Source organism: Malania oleifera, chromosome 9 (genome assembly GCF_029873635.1).
Source record: "Malania oleifera isolate guangnan ecotype guangnan chromosome 9, ASM2987363v1, whole genome shotgun sequence".
NCBI lineage: Eukaryota > Viridiplantae > Streptophyta > Magnoliopsida > Santalales > Ximeniaceae > Malania > Malania oleifera.
This window is the reverse complement of record NC_080425.1, coordinates 17,506,681-17,531,104: the sequence shown is the minus strand read 5'-3', so window position 1 is coordinate 17,531,104 and position 24,424 is coordinate 17,506,681. Positions and strand designations below refer to the sequence as shown.

At 33.3% G+C, this 24,424-nt stretch overlaps 1 protein-coding gene across 5 annotated transcripts; it reads left to right on the top strand.

The window, feature by feature from the left end:
* Positions 1-1,563: 1,563 nt before the first annotated feature.
* Positions 1,564-20,529, top strand: LOC131163809 (ubiquinol oxidase, mitochondrial-like). 5 transcript variants are annotated; one of them, XM_058120578.1, is made up of 5 exons: positions 1,564-1,811; positions 2,005-2,281; positions 7,809-7,937; positions 10,036-10,524; positions 15,430-15,730. In XM_058120578.1, the coding sequence occupies exons 2-5, from the start codon at positions 2,114-2,116 to the stop codon at positions 15,487-15,489; spliced, it is 846 nt and encodes a 281-aa protein (XP_057976561.1). In that variant the 5' UTR covers positions 1,564-1,811; positions 2,005-2,113; the 3' UTR covers positions 15,490-15,730. The 5 variants fall into 5 exon arrangements, 4 of the variants coding, with proteins under 4 accessions (XP_057976561.1, XP_057976562.1, XP_057976560.1 ...); XR_009139137.1 differs by adding an exon at positions 20,343-20,529 and having other exon boundaries at positions 1,566-2,281; positions 15,430-15,562; XM_058120580.1 differs by having other exon boundaries at positions 1,808-1,898.
* Positions 20,530-24,424: the final 3,895 nt, after the last annotated feature.

Below are 24,424 nucleotides of genomic sequence, written 5' to 3'. Positions count from 1 at the left end.
AGTTAGACAATCTAACAAAATAATTATTAAGTTATTGCCTAACTATATCACATTTAAACAATCAATCATATTCTTAAATTTTGAACGATTTTAAGAGTAATCAATGATTTGTTTGGAGAAAGAAAAGAAAAAAAAAATGAAGAAAGTTCATTTTCTAAGAAATATCAAATGTAAATAATGAGTAAAATCAATTTTTTATTCCTTGCTTTAATAAGAGTTTTATTATTATTATTTTTCTCTCATTTTTCTTATAACCAAACATGAAAAAAATAAATTTCTTCATATTTTCCTTTCTTTTCCCCAATGTTTTTCATATTTCAAGCGAAGTCTACATTAGGATCTACCTAATAGAAATTTCTATTTGTCACAAAATATTATAAGAACAAATCAAAAGTGATGTGCTACCGTATGATTTATTAAATTTATTGCATGTGAAAAAGTCAACTAATTTCAAGAAATCATGAAACGCCACAACACTTGTGATAGTTGCAGGTGATATTTTGATTGTGATGAATAGCAAAGCTCTAACCTAATAATCTTAAGTATGCTATTGTTCACTAGTCCTTAACCATTATGAATCCATGTAAATTCAACTTGGCACATTCATTCTTTCATGGTAATCATTTTCTAATATCGTAATGCTATGTGTCATGAGCCAAGACCATCATGGGCTCACGTTAGGGGTGTTCATAGGTTGGGTTCAACATAAAATTCTAACCGGTTCGATCTAGTTGGTTCGTCGCGAAAAGTCAATCCTAAAAACATATGTTAGATTAAAAACTCTACTTATATTAGTGTCATTCAAGTTAAATACATTTGATTAATAGATTTCTCATAAAAACAAAATAAAAAGCAAAGTATCAATGTAACAATACGATATAGCATAATAAGTACTTTATAATTTTTAATTTGCTTTGCTAACACAATTTAGACAAGATTTTAGAAGTAATTAAAGAAATATTATATTTGTTAGCTAGCATCTCTACTATCAACTATATTAAATCATAAAATGTAAAATATGTCTTTCATATTTCTTCTAAAAGAATCAAAACATCAATATCTATAAATATCCCTAAAATCGAAATCAAACCAAAAATATAAAATTAAAATATTTTAAAATGTGTCAATTTTACAATGTATGACTTGGACACTAAAGTCGCAAAAGTGACTCATAAACTATCAATGGATCTCTAAATTGATCTGAACTAATTTTCCAAATTGGTTGGATTAGACGGATTAAGTGTGCTCAATAAGACCCCAAGCCCACGGTGATATCTTTCTCCCTACCTCTCAAATGCTGTCAGATGAACACACAGACTTCGTTTAGAATTCGAAAAATATTTAAAAAAAGAAGAAGAAGAAGAAGAAAAATATTAAAAAATTCACATTTTTATGTTTGATTTTCAAGAAAAGTAAGAAAGAAAATAAAAAGCATATCAAAATTATGAATAAAAATTTAATTTTTAACATCATTAATATTTATTTTTTTATTTTTTAGTAATATTAAAATAAAATTTATTTTTAAGAGTATTTAATTGAGAAGAAAAATATTTAAAAAAAAAAAATTCCTATCTTCATTTAGTTTCATTTCCTTTAGTAAAATCCTTAATCATTTCCTCAAGTAGAATCTTGATCCTAAGGCACCGGAATGAACTGGCCCGTGACCTGATCATTTTCCTTCCTAATAAATTTTCCGTCTAGCTTGTCACGTTGGTCCGTTCGCGGGTTCGTGAGCAGCAACATTTCTCTTTCGTGACAAGCAACATTCCTGTTGCAACTTCCTCCAGAGGAAACAAATTTCTCGGTAATCGGTATTGTTCTCTCCCTCCGTAACTGCCCAAAAGAATCTCTCAACTGTTCATCGCGGCCCCACAGCACCTTCATCAACTCTGCGAACGGTTACAAACGATGACTCCCGACTCCCAAAACTTCCCCCTTTCTGAGCTATTGACGGATCAGTTCTCTTCCATTTTCCTCCTAAAAAATGAACGGGTTCGTGTCCAGGTCCATATTCGCGCGGAGTCTCCTCGGCGGCAGAAACTGTTACTGCCGCGGATCGCCGTGGACCGCCTCAGTCGTGAGGCATCTGGAAACGCACGGTGGGTCCCGTTGGATGAGCTCGGTGGAGAAGGTCGAGAAGGAGACTGCAGTGACGAGTGCGAAGGAGCAGCCGCCGGCTGTAAAGAAGGATGAGAATTGTACGGTTTCGGGCTATTGGGGGGTATCGAGGCGGAAGATTACCCGGGATGATGGGACTGAATGGCCTTGGAACTGCTTCATGGTAAGTCGGAATTTGAGTAATTAAACGTTTAATGTTAATTTGTTGTAGATATGATCCGTTTCGTTAATGAGAAAATGCAGGAAGAGAAAATGAATTCAAATTGGAGTTCTATACTCTTGTTTCATTAGTTAAGACTTCAAAAAAACGAAAAGAAAATCCGACTATTAAACAATAGTTTCTCAGTAGTTGTATTAGTTGACCAGAAGGATTATTGATTGAAAAAGGTAATTGATTTTTATAATAGCAAAAATGCCCTTACAAACTAAAAAAATATCTCAAGCTAAATAATAATAAATCAATACTGGTAGTGCATGATCCACTAATTTTTATTTTTCTAAATTTTAAAAAATTATAAAGAAAATAATAAAAACTTAAATAGTATAAGAGCATTTTGGATAATTATAGATAGTTACCAGGTATTTTGAGATAATTATGAGTAGTTATAAAATGAAAAACAAAAACAGAGAAGAAAAGAAGTACTGGGCAAGTCAAGGGACCAAACCTGTATCTCAAGTTCAGTTAAATGAGCCTGTTTCCTCCTCGATCGCCTGGCTGAGTCTCTATTTGAAAGCATTCTGAGAAGCACTAGATAAATCAATAATGTGGATTGAAATTTGACCATAAATTAGATATAATTATAAGGATATTTTGGGATAGTTGAGAGTAGTTAAAGGAGTATTTTGGAATAATTATTGATAGTTATAGGGATAAATTTTTTTGACATTTTTGAAAGAAGATGCCAAAATAGATTTTCCTTTATAATATTCAATATTAGAGAAATAAAAAGGATTAGGTTATAATAATCCCTTGTATATAACTAGTCATGGGCAGTTGGGCACACATTTGTGTGCTCCATGGAGATCAAATGTCCTATTTTGCAGTTTTAAGAGTAATTGTATTATTATTTTTAGCATTATGCACTTTAAGTTAATAAAGAAGATAAACAGCTCCCCAGATATTTTAGGAATTAAAAAAAATGTGTTTCTATTAGTAAAGCAAAAAAATAAGGTGATGCGTATGATGTGAAACCCTTGAAAGTAGTTGGTCAAATTACTTATGTTTCTATATTTTTGACAATTCTAATATTAAATGGTAACCCTCATTTTTTTGAATATGAGCAAAAAATGACGATTGAAAACTGTTATGGGGTGTGTTTAATTAACAACTAGTTATGCACACACAAAGTGTGTGTGCCTCACTTCTTTAAATTTACTATATCTTCAGAAATAATGGGGAGTCAAAGAAGATAATGGAAAGTTATAAATATTTATTTAAAATTTCAAAATAAAATAATTTATTAAATTACTTGTATATGTATGATTTGTAAATATTATTATTATAAATTTCTTACAAATTGAGGGTATCTTTGAAAAGATGATTGAAAACTGCCTAGGATTCCCACAATTAATAGTAGAGATTAATGCTAGGGATACAAATTAACATAAAAGATATCTATTGTCAAGTATTTTTCTCTGAAAAGAAAAAAAAAACAGAAAAGGAATCAACTTCAAGTGTTCTATTACGTAATCAGGTTTCTGAAAGGATTTTCCTTAATTTTTTCAAGTATTGTTTCAATTATGGAAGGTGGTTTGATCAGGCCTTGCTTTGGGTAGTGGTGAGCAAGTGAGCATTATTTAACCAGTTAACCATTATTAGAAATGAAGAAAAGAGAAATTGGCATTTGTCCATGGCTATTAGTTGAAAAAAATTGGTAGGCAAGAGATAAGGTGTTTTATGAAACTTCCACTGCACCAATCAAGGTTTTGAAAATTCAAATGTTGAATGGCAGCCCTGTGTGGGTTTATTTTCTTGCAAATCTTTTAGCGATTTTTTGACCTTTTCTAAGTTTTCTTTTCTGCTCCATAAAAAAATATGGAAGGCCAAAGTTCCCCCAAAAGTTAAAGGCTTTTATCTGATTGGTTGTGCTTAATAAAGTCAATATCAATAACTTGCTGCAGAGTTGAAAACCGTGGAAGGCATTTTCTCCAGTTTGTGTTTTTTGCTATTACTGTTCAGAAACAGCATTCCATTTATTTCTTCACTGTGATTTTGCCTGGAAAATCTAGAATAAGCTATTTGGTTTATGGGAGAGAGCTGAGTTTGCCCAGAAATGGTGGAGGATTTTGTTTTAGTTTTGGAAGGAAAAAGGATCTGGCAGCACTTTGGAAATGTGCAGTGATGTGGGGTTTATGGTTGGAAACTGACGCATATATTTTTTCGGGTAAGAAGCTGAATTCTTTGCTGGTTTGGGAGGATATTAATCACGTGACTTCACTTTGGCGTGTTGGCTATGGGTGCTTTAAAGGAGTGAGCTTCTTGGGTATTTGACAGGCCCTTAAATCTTTTGGAGACACATGGGTGCTGACCCCACTCAGAAGGAGTAATGATTTTCAAATTTTTTATTTTTGAAAAATTGATTTTTGAAGCATCTTAAAGATCATAAGTATGATCAATGATAACTGAGTTAGTTTCAACTAAAATGAGCTCATAAAATCTTCTTCAAGGTGTATTTTGAGTGCTATCCGAATATTAGGGCAAATCTTCTCGATGAATCAATTTATAAATTATTAACGTTAGATATTAAAACAAAAAATTATAATATGGATTCAAGATCATCAAACTTAGAAATGATTTATCGAATTTATTACAAAGAGCATTCCATTTATTTCTTCACTGTGATTTTGCCTGGAAATCTAGAATAAGCTATTTGGTTTATGGGAGAGAGCTGAGTTTGCCCGGAAATGGTGGAGGATTTTGTTTTAGTTTTGGAAGAAAAAAGGATCTGGCAGCACTTTGGAAATGTGCAGTGATGTGAGGTTTATGGTTGGAACCTGACACATATATTTTTTCGGGTAAGAAGCTGAATTCTTTGCTGGTTTCGGAGGATATTAATCACGTGACTTCACTTTGGCGTGTTGGCTATGGGTGCTTTAAAAGAGTGAGCTTCTTGGGTATTTGACAGGATTGGCTCTGTTTGGAGGCTCGATTTTGTGTTTTCTGTTTTTTCCCTGTTTTTTTTTTTCTTTTTCCCCTGTTTTTTTCTAGGAGATGTCATATTCTCCTCTGTACATTCCTGATCTTTTAATGAAATCTTCTTGTTTGCTACCCCAAAAAAAAAGACAAAAAACAAATTTCAAGTTACCATCATTTAGCATAAATTTCTCCAAATTATTTGAATTATTCCTTGAATTAATGTTTGATCAGATTAATTTAAAAGGATTTAAAGGTTTTATCTAGCTACCAAGTTGTGATTGTTTGAGTTTCAAAAAACCAATTGGAAAGGCAAGGAGTGTTTTGATGAAAATTACTTATGCCAGCATAAAATAAAATAGTATGCCTTTATTGAATCAAATATTTTTGCTGCACGCTGTACTGTTTAAAGTCCAAATTTAACATAATTTTTTTTTTTCAGATATCTTGTTAGACAGTGCTTAAACTAATTAAAAGCAATGGTCCTATCTATTCAAGCAAATGGTGGTGTCTGATTTACATTTGAAATATGCTGTAATGCTGAATTGAAGGCTCTAAAAGAAACTTTTTGTCTTGTCTAAGCAAAATACCAGTTAATAATTCATACATTTTCTCTTTTAAACCTTATCAATCATAGCTATGCGCCTATGCGGTAGGCATTCAACTACCATTTTATGATGAAATTACTAGTCATCAACCTGACAAATGTTTGCTGATGAGCAGCAGGACTTTCAAACATTTGGAAACATGGACTTATTAACTCAGTTATGCAGTAATTATTGGTCCGAATGATATTAGGGCAGATTGGCTCATGTAAAAGAAGAAAAGAATCGTTTAAAAAATGGTAAACAACAAAACTGCTAATTGAGGTGACTAATTGGGTACAGTATACTATTTACTAAATATAAAGTGACAGAGAATGCTTGCCATGAATACACTACCAAGATTTAGGTATTAATTATTCTAATTTAATTTTTACACTTGGAGTGCTCTTGATTTGTATGAAAAACAAATGGGATTTCTCAATGTCTGGTAGCAATTTCCTTCAATAATTTTGAGCATGGATTCAATGCAGCTGGCATTCATCTCTCAAATGATTTGAATATGGTTGAAGGTTGAACTTTTCATTTAGTTACCCATGGGATGATTGATCTTCTACAGTTTTGGTAGGAATATCTCATTCTCCTACATTGGCCCTCTTTTTGAATGATGCACCCTAAGCTTTTTACTCTTTGCTGCCATAAAAGAATTCCTGTCAATTATAAATTTATAACTCAACTGGTTATTATTTATAATATGAAGAACAAAATATGATTTAGGCTGAAATATGTGATCCTCCCAAAACACCACAATTTTATCTTCCTTTTTTTTCTTTTTCTTTTTTAGTTTTCTTCTTCTTCTTCTTTTGGTGTTCTATACAGCCTACAAATCTTTCTAATAACGTGGATTCTTTCTGAGCTCTATTCAGCCTATAAATATTATTACTAATGTTATTGACTTCTTGTCCTTTTATGTATTGCTAAACAGCAGTTGATATTTTTGGTATTGGTGATACATATTTTTGGGTTAAATCAGTGATACATTTTAATTTTGCTGTTAAAAATTGCTCAATTAGTGGGTTATATGCATTGTTATGTATCTCTTGGTTTGTCATTAGTTGAATTAAACTGAATGGAAGTCAAATCTCAATGCGAGAGAGATTGATGATCTTATCACATTGTTGAGTGTTTTGGACTATTTTGTTCCTCAAACTAGGAGCAGTATGGGGGTTTGGCTAGGAGATTCATCGGGTTCTTTTTTCTTCCAACTCTTTATTCCTTCATTTATTGAAACCATAAACCTCCTGTTATTTTGCTATGAATCATATCATTTGGAAGGCTTAGGTTCCTTTTAAGATCCAGGCTTTCATCTGGACCGTGACTCTTAACAAGATTCATACGCATGGCTTGTTACAGGTTAGAAGATCCCATCAGACCATGAGTCCAGATATTTGAATGACATGCCAAGAGTTTAATCAGAGAAATGTTCACCATGTTCTACATTGTCGGGTGGAAAACCAACTCTAAAGCACTTCTTTTCTTGCTCTAGTGAAGTGTGGGGTGTCTCAAAATGCGGTGACTTCTTGCTCATGAGATTCTGGGGCTTTGGAAAAAGTAGAAAAGGAAGGGATTTGCAGACATTGTGGTGTATGCTATTCCTTAGAACCCTTTGGATCTAGAGAAACACAAGGATATCATTGAGACTCGAACAAATTTTTCCCATTTGCTGTGGGACTGAGTTCTCTTTCTGGCTTCCTTTCAGGCACATTCTTTTGGGGTTTCTAATGATTTGGTTTTCCAATCTTCAAAGGAATTAAAGAGCAGCACTATTGTCGTAGTTGCATTTTTTGCTCAAGAGCTAGAGTAATTAAAAACAGTAGAGATATGTGCTTATTTTTGTTAAATGGTTTCTTTTTCAACTTTTTTGCATGTGTTTTTCTCACCTTTTATTATTTGGAAAGATCCTTTCCTTTTTAGTTTATGTTCCAATTTTGATTGAGTTCATCTTCTTCTTTTAGCCATGGGATACTTATCAAGCAGACTTGTCAATTGATCTGAGCAAGCACCATGTACCAAAAACGTTAGTGGATAAATTTGCATTGAGAACAGTGAAGCTCCTTAGAATGCCAACAGATATTTTCTTTAAGGTGCTTTTCTTTCTGTATTTCTGATTTTTCTCCATGTCAGGGCATTACCATCTATGTTTTCTACTGGATTGCACTTCACTGATACAGAATCGCACATGCTCTTATACTGTCATCTCCCTTTTTTTAATGCAACCATGGCATCTAATGTCATTTATGGTATTGTCTGTGCAAATGCATGTGCATATATAGCATACATTGAACGTTGCAAAAATTTTTATTTGAGCAGTCAATACAAGTAGCAACATAATGAAAAAGAAATTAAACAAAACTTTATTTCAGTAGTGAACTTCCAGGCTATATATCACAGTAATTTGTTGTCTTAAAACCAAATTTGCTGTTGCTTTGGTGCAATAGGTGTTCAATATTCAATCTCCAGGATTGGATGTACGCTAAACCAGCTGTCCATAAACTGAACTAAATCTTGACTAGAGTAAGGGAACTAAACAATAGAAGGATGAACAGTAGAGGACAAGGGGAGCAGCATCTGCTATCTATCAGGGAAGCTAATTGATCTCTATCTTTCACAGCTAGCAACCTCTTTACAAAGGTGGTTAGGAGTAACAACTGCTTCAAAACTAATTTCAGAGTAATAAGCTGTTAGGTTGTGGGCCAGCATGGTTTTAAATCATGGTAGCGGGTAGCGTAACGTGACTATAACGGGTGTAATGGGAAGCAGGAGTTGCAGATGTTACATAACGGAAAGCGGGCGTATCGGCTGTGATTTTTTTTCAAGCATGCACACCTTGTGTAAATTAGCATACTTGCATGTTTTAAGTTTTTAACTCTTCTTAGAAAGAGTTTTAGTGTATTTTGGATCCTTCAATTCAACTAAGTTATTTGGTGAAGGCAAGAAGTTTACATTTGTTTTAAACCAACATTGATAGAAAAGTTATGTGTGTGTGTTTATACTTCTCCAAATCAGCGTGGGACCAAAATTTTAAATCACATTTTTTTAGGGTACTTGTACCAACATGTGAATGCATAGTGAGAGGCCTTTATAATTTTCAAGTTTTCCCTCACATTTCTTTACTGCATCTTGCCTTTTTGCTTCCAATTGGATTATTGGAATGAAAAAAAAAAAAAGACCATACCCAGTGCACAAGGCTCCCACTTTGAGTGGGGTTTGGGAGAGGTGGATCTCGGCAAGCCTTACCCCCATTTTTGGAGAGGCCGCTCCCAAGTCTCGAACCCGAGACCACCCGTACCGAGGTGGAGGCACTTGCCATCGCACCAAGGCACAGCCTCTTAATCTAAAAATGACTTATCTAAAATTGTTTTTTATGGCCGTGTATTCTTCATCTATGGAGGAATCTTATTCCCCCCTTTTTCTTGACCAGAGCCTAGGCTGCTAAACCTAGAGACCATGGGGCCGTTATCCTCTCCACTGCCTTTCTTTTCAATGCCCCTGCCCGTTTAAAATTTATTTTGAATTTCATATCAAATCCAAATATTACATCCTAATGGAGATCATGCATTCAAAAGGTCATATAAATTGATATTTTCATACATCATAGGCAATTGTCATTTTCTATCTTTAGACGAGCCTTTTATGAATGTTATATTAGCCCATAATTTGAAGCCTAAAGTGTGTGGAGAACTAATATTTGAGCAGGGATGTTGGTCCATCTACTCTTGACCAAACGTTGGGTGTATGGTGTATTCACAAACTTTTAGTGAATGTAATCTGCCTGCTTGTATTATTCATGCTTCTGTGAGATGTCTTCCTAATGCTGTATGTCTGTGTGGGAGTGTTTATATTTATGAAACCACCTTGCCAATGAAGATATATTGAGATACTAATAAAAAGAATCCAAAATTTCTACATGAGTGAAGTGTGGGTGTATATTTACATTGTATTTGGAGTAGAGTAATTGAGTAACTATGCAGCATTTGATTTCAATGAGTTGTTTCTCTGTGATCCTTTTCAGCCTTTTTTTGCAATTTTTTTGGGTAAATTTGATGGTTTTAAAGCTTTTGAGTGTTGATGTTCCCCATATACAGCAGTTGTTATCGACCATGCTTTGTAGTTAACTTAATATTTTCAGAACCATCTCCCTGATTTGCACTGTACTAATTGATTAGTGGAATTACATCACAGAGACGATATGGATGTCGTGCAATGATGCTGGAAACAGTGGCAGCTGTTCCTGGCATGGTGGGAGGGATTCAGCTCCACCTAAGGTCTCTTCGCAAGTTCGAGCAAAGTGGTGGTTGGATAAAAGCATTGCTTGAAGAGGCAGAAAATGAGAGGATGCACCTGATGACCATGGTGGAACTTGTACAGCCTAGGTGGTATGAGAGGCTGCTAGTTCTTACTGTGCAGGGAGTCTTCTTTAATGCCTTTTTTGTTCTGTATCTATTCTCCCCCAAACTGGCACATAGAATTGTTGGGTATCTAGAGGAGGAGGCTATACATTCATACACAGAGTACTTGAAGGATATTGACAATGGTGCAATTGAAAATGTTCCAGCTCCTGCTATTTCTATTGACTACTGGAGGCTACCAAAGGACGCAACTTTGAAGGATGTTATAACTGTTATCCGTGCTGATGAAGCTCACCATCGAGATGTTAACCATTTTGCTTCTGTAAGTACCAATGGCTATCTTTCTTACACTCTTCCATAGCTTCAAATTTTGTATTTGTTATGTGTTTTTTTCTTCATAAAATAATTTAGACCATAGTTGTCATATCAGATTTGTATCATGAATCAAAATCTTAATTTTGTGAACTGAGAATTGAATAGAATCATAATTGTAAGCTGTTAGATTGTGGACCAACAATGTATATCAAGCTTTGACACTCACCCACATGCCCTGCCCAACAGCACGTGGAGTGATAATCACACGATAGTTAACACCCATTACAGGGAATACCATAATTTCTTTTAACATCACACAATAAACACAGGCAACAAGGCTATAACTCATGACCTCTTGGTAACAAGTTCTGATACCATGTTAGATTACCACTTTACCTAAAAGCTTAAGCTATTAGCTTGTGGGCCGACAATGTATATCAAGCTTTAACAATAATATTTGGCACAAATTATAAAATTTGTTGTATGATACATGTAAAGCAAACAAAATGCCTTAAAAATAAAACATATCAATGAAAATTGAATGACCATGTGTACTAATATAGATAATACAATTCTATGCATGAATGAATATATACTATTTATGAGAATGTCAAAAAAGTGGAAGTATCTCACTTTTGAAGTGTCATAATTTTAAATGTCTCCATGTCTAAACACTTCCAGCTTCAAAATAAACTATTCTTAAGGAGAATCAAACAAACAGAGACTATAGGATTGTTAAACTCTTTAGAAAAAGTTTTAGAAACCAAAATTTTTAAAACAATTCAATTCGAGAGATAAAAGTAAGGATTTTGTTTATTTTTAATTCTGCAGGCCCTTTGTAAAAGTTTAGGGCTCTTTTCTTTAAAAAAATAGTGAATCTCTGGATTATAGAAAGTTGCTTTTGATTGGAACCAATTGGATTTGTTGAATATGAGTCAGATGTAGATGCTCATTAATCTCAAATCATACGATTTGAATCAAGAATCATAATGTTCATGGTCAATTCTTGCGTTTTCTATATTTGCCTACTAGATTTGAATCTGAATCAAATCGAATTAAAAATCATATCACTTGAATTGGGAATTGTGCAACTTTGACAACTGTTATCTAGACACTAATAAGCAATAAGATAATTTACTAAATTTTTATTGTTCATCCGGATGGGCATAAAAGAATTCAACAGCTTCATGCAGAGGTCATATAAAATGTAATTGCACAAGGTTAGTTACTCAGTTCCTCAAAGTGGCAGTTTGCAGCATCTTTCAACATTCTGGAGAATGTGATGTTCTTCTCACATTCCTTGGGAATGAAGGATTCTCACAAAACATGGAAATCCCATTCCCACTCTGTACAGGTCAGTTTCATAGGAATCTCATTTTGTGAATACTATTTTCAAGACTAAATTGGCCCCACTATTTTGGCTAGCATTAATGCCCACCATGATATAATATTATTTCATACTATTATTATATTTAAAATAAGAAATTACAATAACAAAATAAATTTCATTAAAATGAAAGTAGTAATATTTCTAAGTTACAATAATGTAATATAATATAATGGTTGAAAATTTGAGACCTTATTGGCCCCTGCTATTACAGTTATTTGGATTACTGAGTGTTGATTTTTTTCTTATTTATAATGGTTGAACTTTTTAGGAAATAGATATAATTTGGTACATTTTCTTAGTAGTTTTTTGTGCTGGAAATATGGTTGTTCATATACAAATCAAAGTATAATGGTCATCTCTTTGAAAAGTCTGGCAAGATTCTTTTTTTTTTTTTGTAGTAACCTTAGAAGATTCTTATCTTGAGCCAAACGGACATCCAGTGTATATGCTTGGGAATCTTGTCTTGCAAACCAAACAAAATATTCGCATCAGTTAAGACATCTCATTTCTAGGAATGAAAGTCCAAGCGCCCTCACCAAGAGTTTTGGTAAATCCAACAGAAAAAAGAACAAAAAAAAAGTGTCAAAACGTTCTAAGCATAAAATAAACATATTTGTGGTCATGGGTTCAAACTTAGGGTATGGTAACGAGTGGTTTGGTACAGGGTTGGCTACCATTGTTGTGTAGCATCAAGTGGGTCTCACAACGAACACAAAAGAAGAAATATATGATATTGAAATATTCAGTTCTCATATTTGATGATTTCTATGTTGGAAATGTCTTCAAAAGACTTGTTATTCTAGTATTGGTTCAGGAGTTGGCACTCTAGTTTGTCTCGAGACCTCAACACTTTCATTGGTTTAGTTCTAAAACAGTTAAATATGAGGGTCTTAGAGAATGAAATATGTTTTATTCCTAGGAGATCGACTAGGAAGCTATCAATCTTTTAAGACGAAAAAGTTTAGGGGAAAAAAAGGTATTTGCATATGGTATTTACTAACTCAGAAAACCTATGATACTGTACCTGAGGAAGTTCTATGGTGAGTTTTAAAAAAGATAGGAGTATATAGCAGGTATAATGATGTCATTAAGGATATGTTTGATAGAGTAACAACTAGCATTAGGATTCCAAGTGACAGTCTAGAGAATTTCTAATCATAATAAGTGTCTTCAAGGATCTATTTTGAGCCCTTACTTTATGCTTTAGTGATTAAATATCCAAAAAATAAAAAAGAGATCCCATGGTGTGTGTTTAATGTTGTTTGCAAATGATATTGTCTTGATTGATGAAAAAAGGAGGGGAGTAGAATCTAAATGAGAATTATGGGGAAAAGCTTTAGAGTCAGAAAGTTTTAGGATAGTTGGAAATAAGACGTAATATATAAAATGTAACTTCAGCTATGCTAAGAGGTATATTCCAAAAAAAAAATAGACTTGATGGCCAAGAAATTAATAGCAAATCAAAGAGGATGTAATGGATAGAGTTAAAGTAGTTGTATAGAATAAAGGAGTGCTTTAGGCGTACTGTGTGATTGTAGAATACCCTTAAAATTAAAAAGGGAAGTTTTATAGGATGACTATAAGACCAACCTTGTTCTATGGATTAGAATGTTAGGCAACTAAGAGGTAGAGATAGACCTAAAATAACGTTGAATGAGATAGTAAAGAAGGATTTAGTAGCTCTTAAACTATTTGAGAAAAATGTCCTTGATTGTGTGAATTAGCATAAAAGGATTCATGTAGCTGACTCCACCTAGTAGGACTTCAGGTTTGGTTTGTTGTTGTTGCTGTAGTTCTAAGTAGTTCGACCTGCATTAAATATTACAAAAATCTGCATATATATATATATATATATATATGGCAGCCTTCAATGCTCAAAATTACAATGCATAGATGTGTGAATGCACGTGCATGCGTATGCACACATTCATATTTAACTTCCTTTTTCTGATGCATGAATACACATGCGTGCACGTGCACACAAATTCATATTCTACTTCCTTCTTCTTCCGTTCTTTTGGAATATCATTGTGGGAAATAGGCAGGTTTTCTACTAAAATAAGAGCACTTTTCTCTTAATCTAGGCTAAGATGTTTCAATTATTGGTCAATAAAACAGGACCACATTTGGTTAATCTCTTTTAATCTAGGCTACTTTGAAATATTGCCTTTTTTTCTTTTTTTCCCTTTTTGGCTTCATTAAAAAAAAATTTTATTTGCGGAATTGCAGCTTAAATTTTATATAATTGATTAAAAGTATGACTTCATTTCAATCATTTGTTCAATTTAAATTTGTTCAATTCTTAGACTTACTGCCCATACAGAACCAATATACAAAATGCCATACAAACCAAACTTAAAATTCTGGCTGGTTTAAGTAGAGCTCACTTTATTTTGTTAATAAAGATTTAACTATTACATGTTTGTGATGTATTTTCAATACTTTTTTCCTTCGTGGTGGGGTTGGGGGTGGGGTGGGGTACAGACATCAAACCATGTAAATGTGAAGTAGCTAATAGATTAAGTTGCAGAATAGATCAAACGCTTATGAAGGTCCTTTAAAAAGTTCTACCAGATGACTTGGCTGAGCTTCTTATTGGATGGTTCTTCGCCTTATTTCAACATCCTTAGCCTCATTTAAATAAGTGTTAGTTTTGATGCACTATACACCTTTCTTATTTAGTTTTGATGGCCAACATGAAAGCAGAAAAGAAAACATCAGTCTTGTTATCACCATGCAAAATTTCTTATACAAGTTTCTTGCATGCCAGGCAACACGATTGTTTTGATCCGCCACATTTTCCACTTTATAGTAATCCATAGATCCTAACCAACGACACACCACAAGAGGTGTTTTTGCCAGGTTGTCAAAACCCATTGAAGATCACATAGGTTTTTTTTTTGGTTGTTTGAAGCGATAGTGTCTAAGGCGCTTTAGACACTCGATTAATCCACCGGGATAATAGATCTGTCTTTCTACCTTTCTCCACTTAAATACCAATGTATTATCTCAAATAGAAAGTCATAACCTACAAAACTTGAATCTTGACATTTTTAATCAGGAGAGCCTTGAGTTAATCACCTTATCCACCCTTGAGGATAAAAATTTAGTGTGAGATTTAATGGAAACATCTGTGTAGTGGTGTCACTAATACTATTACCAACATTTCCTCTCATATGCCATAGAATATAATCTTTATTGACCTTTTTCTACAACATCTGTAAACACCCCTAATGGCATGGTGGAATGGAATGGTGTAGGATTGGTATGGAATGTAAATTTGAATGTGGGGCATGATGAAATTAAGTGAAAATTTTAATTTTATTTCTTTCGATTCCATTCCATTCTTACGTACCAAACGTATAATAAGTGCATTTTGCAGCATGACTAACTCTAGTACAAACATTTGTAATTTATCTCTGGAGGATCTTAGCTTGTGTTTCTCATTTTAATGACCACCCCCCCCCCCCCCCCCCCCCCCCCCCCACTTTTGGGATTTATGATGGTGCTCTTGCCATGCAGGATATTCATGTTCAGGGAAAGGAATTGAGGGAGTCGCCAGCTCCAATCGGTTATCATTAACATTCTTCTCTGTGGCGATTCATATGAGTACCTCATTTTATATGTTTCTAGAGATTTTGCCTCATAATAGCAGGTCAAGTATTGCCATTAGCACCTGCAATTTACAATTCATATGCACATGCTGGTAGAATCAAAAATGTTTTGCATGCTGTAAGTAGTTATGAATTAATTATAGATATTCATGTGGTCGATATACGTAATTATAGTATTTTCTTAAGCTGCCATTAAATTTTCTGTTTAACTAATACTTTTATACATGTATTTTAAGAATACAAAAAGTAAATACCCAAGTAGTAGATCCTTTTAATTAGTCCCTTCATGCTAGTAGAATAAAAAATGTTTTGTATGTTATCATAAAGCAAATGGCCATAGAAATTATTTCCATGACATGAAATACACAAAATTAATAATTACTTTCAAATTTTATTATCAGAATTATTTTGCACGCTCTATATGGATTAATTTAAACATTGTGTTACTTTCTTGGAAATTTCTCTGTTTATGTACAGTTTTAAATTTAATTCTCACTCAAATTGATGGACGTTGTTGGTGGGTGTGATGGCCATTAGGTGGTTTGTTGAAGTGGTGGTCATCCAATCTCTTGATGCCAAGGAGGCTGGAGAAACATGTACTTAAAACTTAAACGGGATCATTCGTTCACATAGAATTTTAAACTCACTAAGATATACATTAATAATCGGGCCCGCTAAAACTATGTTTGGGTCTTGGAAAATGGCAAGGAAAAGGAAAAGGAAAGGAAAGGAAAAACAAAGAAAATTAAAATCCTAACATTGTTTGGTTGTTGAGGGAAAAAAAGGGAAAAACAAAAAGATTCCCAAAAAAAAATGTAATTTTTGTTTGGTATTAGGGGAAAAATAAATGGAAATGATGTCATTTGCTACTATTATTTACATCAATCGTGAGCTTTTTTTTAACAAAATTCATTACTTAATTAAATCTTTGGTACATGCTAATAACAAAATGTATATTTATTGTTTTATAAAATAAATTATGAAAAAAAATAAAATACATATACACAACACTGTAAATTTTCACATTTTCAATTAGAAAATTATAGTTCAAAATAATTAGATGCATATATTAAATATTAATATTTTCAAACTTTCATTTAGAAAATTATACTAAAAATAAAATGCATATACTAAATACTTAAACTTTTCACAATTTCAATAAAACATTATACTAAAAGATAAACAAAAAATCATTGTTCCTATATTGATTCTTTGATCGTGCAAATACTAGGCCTTGAAGAAAGAAGATCCAAATTTTATCAACACCCAAAGATTGTGACACCCAATTGGACAAGTTAAGAATGCTCGAGAACCTTTTGATCCTCTGTGAGCCTTCATGTGAGATGTATCACTCATGCCATCTATTTTTGCAATTCCTATGAACAATTACTCTTCAGTATAATTTCAAGGGTTACCACGATTTAGTACTGCAACAACTACATCCAAACCTGCACAAATGTTGATTTTTTTTCTCTTGATCTCCTTAGATGATTCAATGTAGACTCAGACTCAACTCTAGATGAAAATGTAGCATCAACATTTAAATCATATTAGGTGTCAATTCCAATGAAATCCTGTTGTTGGTCACATGACTCGACATGTGATGACCCAAAAATATATATACGATTAAAGCAAAATAATAATAAAATAATAAAAATGTTCATTAAGTTAATATCAATACAGAAGTGTTTTTCTGTAAGATCCTTGATTTCATGTTTGATGCCTAAGAAAGACTTTATCTTAGCGAGTGCTCAGAGATCATTGCGGTTCAGTCGCTCCTTGGAGGTCGGTAGGGGTGGCAAAACGGGCGGGCGGGCGGGGTCCGGGCGGGTCGCCAGCGGGCCGGGTCATAAACGGATCGGGTCTTTAACGGGTCGAGGTTAAACGGGTGCCAATCATTTAAACCCTAACCCGCCCGTTTAATAAACGGGCGGGTTGCGGGTTACCTATTTAAAAAAATATATTATTTTAAAATTTTAAAACCCCAAATAAAACACATCTCTATCTTATTTATTTAAAAAATTAAAGTCCCAAATTACAGCTCACGGTTGAAGGGCCCAGAAGGGGTATCAAGCTTCCTCACTCTCTCTCTCTCTCTCTCTCGGCTTCCTCACTTATCAGATTCAAACAAATCTCTCTCTCTCTCTCTCGGCTTCCTCAATCCTCACTTATCAGATTCAAACAAAATCAGTAAACCACTAAGCAAGTAAAGCCTGAATGACCACAAGTCAGCTAGAGACGGAGACGAAAATTGGGATGGAGACGACGGTGAGTCCGGAGAATGAGCAGATCTGTTATGGCAGATCAGACCAGAGATGAGTGGAGAACTGCGAAGTCGAAGTTCGAACTGACCTGTCACCTTCGAGGTTATGAGGTTGCGATTGCGAGAGTAAAGAGCGAGAGTCGAGGGCTTGAGAGGCGAGAGGATATGCCGTAGGAGAGGAGACTATTTACGAGAGAGAGGCGAAGCCGTGGAGTCGGGATTGGGATTTTGTGGGAGAGGGAAGGATATTGTAACTCTGCAAGTCTGCAACCGGATGATGATTGATGAAGATGGCCGCCCATCTCCCACGCGATGAAGCAGAAGGGACGAGGGTAGTGAAAGCCAGCAGGAGGCAGCCGCGGCCACAAGGAAATTTAGGGTTTAAGGTTAATGTGTAATATATATATATATAGGAATAGGAGCCAAATAAACGGGTCACCCGTTGGGTGACCCGGCCCAAACCCGGTTGACCCATTTATAAACGGGTCAACCCGTGACCCGCCCATTTATTAAATGGGTTGACTTTCTTAAACCCGAACCCATTTAAAACGGGCGGGTCCGGGTGACCCAACGGGTTATGACCCGTTTTGCCACCCCTAGAGGTCGGCCTGATCAAAATGGAATTTTATAAGATAAATAGGATAGATACTGTTTGTACACGTAAATAAGTACATAAAATAATGTTTTGACTGACATAATTTGCAGAAATATATGATAAAATAATAATAATATAGGTATCTTATGCGGGGCCCACACATGAGTCCCGAAGCTGTGTGGAGGTTTACACAAGTCTCGAAACTGTGTAGGGCTCATAAAATCTTATGAGAATTATTAAAGTTACGTATGATTCATTTGGGTCTCAAAGTTGTTTGGGACCCACAAGACCATGTAGGGTCCACATAAGTTTTCAAAATTTAAATTTAATTCTTGTTCAAAAATAAATAATAAAATAAATAAATGCTAAAAATAGTTTAAAAGTAATAACAATGATAATAATAATGATAATAATGATTAAGAAAAATAATAAAATAATTAATTAACTAATTGATTAATTAATTAAGTAAGTAATTAATTAAAAATTTATTTAATAGGAATGATGGCAAGCACTCTCACATGGCATCCATCCCCATCTCATACTCAATCCATACATTGCCCATCCCTTGCCTATTCTTTAATTTTAAAAAAATTATTATAATTTCACCAATCTCTCCACACTTTTATAAATTTCATTTTTTCTCCAAAATTTTTTTATAAATAGGAAGCTCTCAACCTTCATTTTTCACAACAATTTTTCCAAGGAAGAGAAGGATTAGTGAGTGAAAGAATTTGTGGTGGACAGAGAATTTTGAGTAAGTTCTCACTCACCCACTCTTTCCGATCTTATTTCTTAAAGATAGTTATTGTGTTCGTAACATACGGTAAAAGAAGAAGGTAAGTAAATTTGATTATGTTAGGATTTTTATTTAAAATTTATAGTCGAGTTTATTTGTAAGTAAATTTGATTATGTAAGTTTTTTTTTTTATTTAAAATTCATACTCGAATTTATTTTGTAAGAAAATTTCAATTATGTTAGTTAGTTTCATAAAATTTTCATGAGTTTATTTTTACGTATATTTAATTATACTAGTTCTATCTTTAATATACTTGCATTTATTTTTGGGTTAAGAAATGTTCTAATTCTCTCGGGTAAATTTTCAACATTTCTTTCTATTAAAAAAAAAATTATATATTTTTAACACAAAAATTGTGTGGCATGAGTTTATTTTTACGTTACATTTTTTTTAATGAAAATATGAGTAAAGATGTGATTTTCACGCTATTATTTTAAATTGTATAAATTATAATAAGATGATTTTAAAACCCCTTATGGCAACGAAAGTTCAAAGTTACAGATGTTCGGTACCGCAACTTAAAATTTAAACGGATCAGAGTGCACCCACACTGTTTACAGAGTGACTATTTATGTTAGTGGATTTCTCTTGAGTGCACACTTAATTCCAGACCAGGACTTAATAAGAAAAATCTCACTTAATGTTTACGTACATTGATTTAGTTTGATCGATCAATCAGGTAAGTCCAGTCTTCGAATCGCACAACTTAGTCATGGGGGTAAACATGACTTACGGCAAATAGGTTTAAGGGTGGTTTTTACAATATATATTTACGCATATTTAATTACGTGTACAAAGTTATTAACGAGTTGAAGGAAAAGTATAAGTTTATATGAAAATAGTCATTCTTATGCCTAAATGACGATTTAAAGGAAATGTATAAGGAAAAGTATATGTATGTATATAATTAAATATTTTTATAATTTTAAAGTTAAATGTTTAATTTAACAGTCACGGTATATGGTTATTAAATTTTATTATTATAGTTGATGGAAAAAGTTTTATGTAGAAATTTTTATAGTTACATTTATTTTAGAAGAAATTTTGAAGTTATAGTATTAAATATTATTTTACGGAATTTTTAAAAGCTCATTTTGGTCACACACTAATAATAATCTTATTTACTTACTGAGCGTCGTCTCACTCCAATCATATTTTTATTTCAGATAACTCTGAAGGACATGTCGAAAATCAGGCTTAACAAGCATGCGGGTGGGGATAGAAAAATAAAGATTGATTAGAAATATTAGTATGATGTCAAATATTTATGTTTGTGTAATTTTTCTTCTTTTAAAATAAATGATTGTAATATGAATAATTAGCGCTCTGATTTAATAATAATTGAGTTTATTTACTTCCACCGTAAATCAATATTAAAAAGTAAATATCCCAGACCCTTCGGGGTTGGGGTGTTACACGGCATGAGCACTATCTATATCAATTCCATTTTGTTCCTTAGCCCATTAAAGTTTCCTTTGTTTCAAGCCAATAGCATGACTTCCAATAACTCTTTATCTTTACCAATATTTCATCCAGTAGGTCAAGAATTCTAATTGGTGCATGTCGAAATTGAGAAGCCTTTTGCTTATTCTGTTAAGAAAAGTGTGAAAAATGGTGACCAACAAAGCACCCATAATCATGTAACATTGCATCACTCGTCAATACAATTTCAAGAAAAAATTGAGGATTGTGATCAACAAAGCACCCGTGTCATTGTGTTGTAAGAATAACAACAATTTAGATTTTTTTTCATGAGTTCTAGGTTTTACCTCAAATATATACCAAATAGTCTTATTAATAAGAAGATCAATTATCGAAATAGGAAAGACCGTTAGAAAAATGGCAAAAGACATTCACCTCCTTTAAGATTTGACAAAAAAATAGGGATCTCTCTTGATGTTTCAAAAATTCCATTGACTTTCCTAGGGGTTATAAAAATGACACAAACTTCTCTTGAGATTTGGTAAAAAGATACAAACATCTCTTAAAAAGACTTGTCTTTTTGCAAAACATAATGAGGGGTTTATGTCTTTTTGGCAAATCTCAGGAAAGGTCCCTTGAATTCTTGAAACCTTAAGAGAGATTCCTGAGATTTTTCAAACTTCAGAGGAGTTTAGTATCTTTTTATCAAAACTCGGGGAAGGTCAATGTCTTTTGCCCATAGAAAAAAGGAACCAAAACCTTTTTCAAAAGTTGGTAATCAATTGCAAGTATAAATTTTAGCCAATAAGTCATACGCAGCAAGTATAAATTTTAGCCAAGAAGTTATATGCCTCCAAGAACTCTAGGTTCTACCTAAACATAATAACTCGTTTCACCCCCCTTAAGAATAGAACTTGAAGTTCAAATCCTCTTGTAACCATAAATTACAAAAAAAAACAAAAAACCACAAGCTTAATTCTTTATTTCTCAAAGCCTCTGTACCTCAAACTCAAATACCCCACTGGGCCATTAACTTCAATAAGTTCAGCAATTGAGTCACCACGTTATCTATCATGTTACAAAGGAACCAAAGCATAAACAGTCAATGATCATAGAAAGGATATTAACACATGATTTGTAGAGATAATTTGGAGATAATTTAGATACTTGAGTAGATATCTGTACGAAACCAAGCCAAAATGGATGCAACATACAACTTTAGGATCCAACTTCCCTGATCTCTTGCAATGGATGCAACATTAATGTTTTCGTTATATTTATAACAAAAATAACAGCATTTGGGAAAAAAAAAATTTATCTTTCTGAATTCTCTTGTACAGTGTTTAGGAGTGTAGCTTTCAAGTCGTTGATTTGAATTTGTACAAAATTGAATAAAATTCAATACAATTTTTTTATACTATGTTTTAACTATACTGACATAAATTCTAATTCAAAATCCAAAATTCAAGCTCTGAAACCTAGGATTAATAATATTTTCTATTGAACCATTTTGCAAGAACAAACTCAAAGCATTAACTTCACAAAAGCTCCATGTCATTTAAAACCAACTAGGCATAACCAGACAACAAATTTATTAAGCAATTTCTTGGCATTGTGAAGTTGCAAAATCAGCTTAGTCCCCTCTGAGTTTTTTTTCCTTTTTTTTTCTTTTTTTTTTGAGTTGGATAAACCATGATCTATACATTATGCAAGACTAAGTTAATGATAGAAGTTGCAAAAATAATTTATAAAAATTTAATATCAATTTAGACAATAGTTGATATATTAAAGCCTCATCAACATAAACATATAGAAATTAAATGTATATAGGATCGATACATGCATTACAACAAACAAACTCAAATATGCAGCACTAGCAGCCTTTTCTTTTCTTTTCTTTCTTTCTTTATTTCTTTTTTTGAGTGGGAACTAGGAGCTCATATAAGACAATACTAGCTCTATACAATCACTTTGCTTTATACAATCTCTTCTTTCTCATCATGCTTAATACCTCCAACTATTTCCTTTTAGAAGTTTCTCTAAGAGCTTCAAAGGCACTTCCGAGGCACATCACATCCTTAACTAAATTAATGATCCAAGAAATTTGTTTCAATGCGTCATCAAACAAGAAGTGTTACTCGAATGCGCAAAGTTTCACAAATAATATACAAAAGCAAAGCCTTAAAATAGAGATTTTCTACAATTCATGCAGATGATTGCACTAATCAACTCATATATCTTGAAACATAGTTAATGGGAATTAAGGAAGGTGTCATGGTCCGACTATTTTCACACCCTTGTGAAGGGTCATGCGGCGCTAGTTAAAGGACTCTTGCTTAACTAGTCAACCTATAGTTTACCAACATTCATCCAAGAAACACTTTCATTAACATTCATGAAAGCAGTGGCAAGTAAGCAGTAAACATTGAATTTACGAAATTCATTAACAACACCTCCATTGACATTGTGTGCTTAGCGAGGGAGGCAAGTAGACTAAACACGTTGACAATAGTTAGTGAATTTTACAATGACTGATGAACACTTACCCTCTCCTAAAGAGGTTTTTATGTAATTATCATCCTGATACTAGGAAACATCAAAGTGACCGAGGAGTCATACTGTTTTATTTGGCATACAAAGATTCTATTAGTAGAAAATAACCCTACACTAGTATTTACATGATGGAAACTTATCTCAAACACACGAGATAAGCGGTCACAGGCAAGCATAATGCCTTGAACAAGCTTAACTCGTGACAATAGGGCATGATAATGTTTTCGAAACTTGGAAACTAATATCGCAAGTATTTCATGGCATTACTTCATTAGTCAAAATAACTTGGTTTCATAGAAAGAATTGGCAGCAAAATGTGGCATTCAAAAATCAAAATATATTTTTGAGAGGAAAACTATGTCGGTCACCAGTAAAGGGGGAGGTATCATACCTTAAGTATGCTGCTCACACATCTGCAGGAGCTTCCATCATTTGAGTTGATTGATAGCACCCAAATCCAGTACTAGATCTTAAGAAATCTTGAGCTCTTGAAAGTGCTTTTTCAAAGTCTTGACTCAATTCTTGATATGATCAAAATCATAACTGATGTTATACCTTTCACTTACTTATTCGCTGCAAACCTGTATGTTGTCCTCGTAAAAGTTGCTCCAATATTCTATCTTTTGATCATTTTCTCTTTCAAACACCAAAGAAGAAGAACATCCATGTTGTTCCATCTTAGATTCTTCTTATCCTTGATTGACAGGTCTTCTAGGTCAACTTCTAGCCATTGAAACATTGATAATAAAAGGATCATTAATTTAGGATTACTTATAAATAAATATTTTTGGAATTGAAAAAATGAGAAACAAGTACAATTAACTAACCCAAGTCAAAAAGCAACATCCACCTACCATGGACAAATTGTTTACCAAATAAGGTGGTAATTGACCACTTTTTATCCCGCATGTTTTGAGTACTCTTGTGCTTTTTGATTCCTTTATCACCACAATATGTTCTTCCTCAAAATATCTCTTTAGCATGTCATCATAAGAAAATAAGCCATCAATGTCGACTTTAAAAACCTTCCTAGAAATAGAAGGAAAAAGGGAAGACAAAGAAAGAACTTTAAAATAAACTAACAAGTTTTGCAATGTGAATATATGGCAAATGAAGTTTTTCTTAGTAACTTGTAGATTTCAAAGTTAGTTAAGATGAATACATTTAACTTCTAATTAGGTACTAAATTGTCCAATATAGATGCAAGGAAATCCTACTTAGTGTTGGAAAGTGGTCATTCCCAAGTATGATAGGCCAAAAACAAAATAAAGAA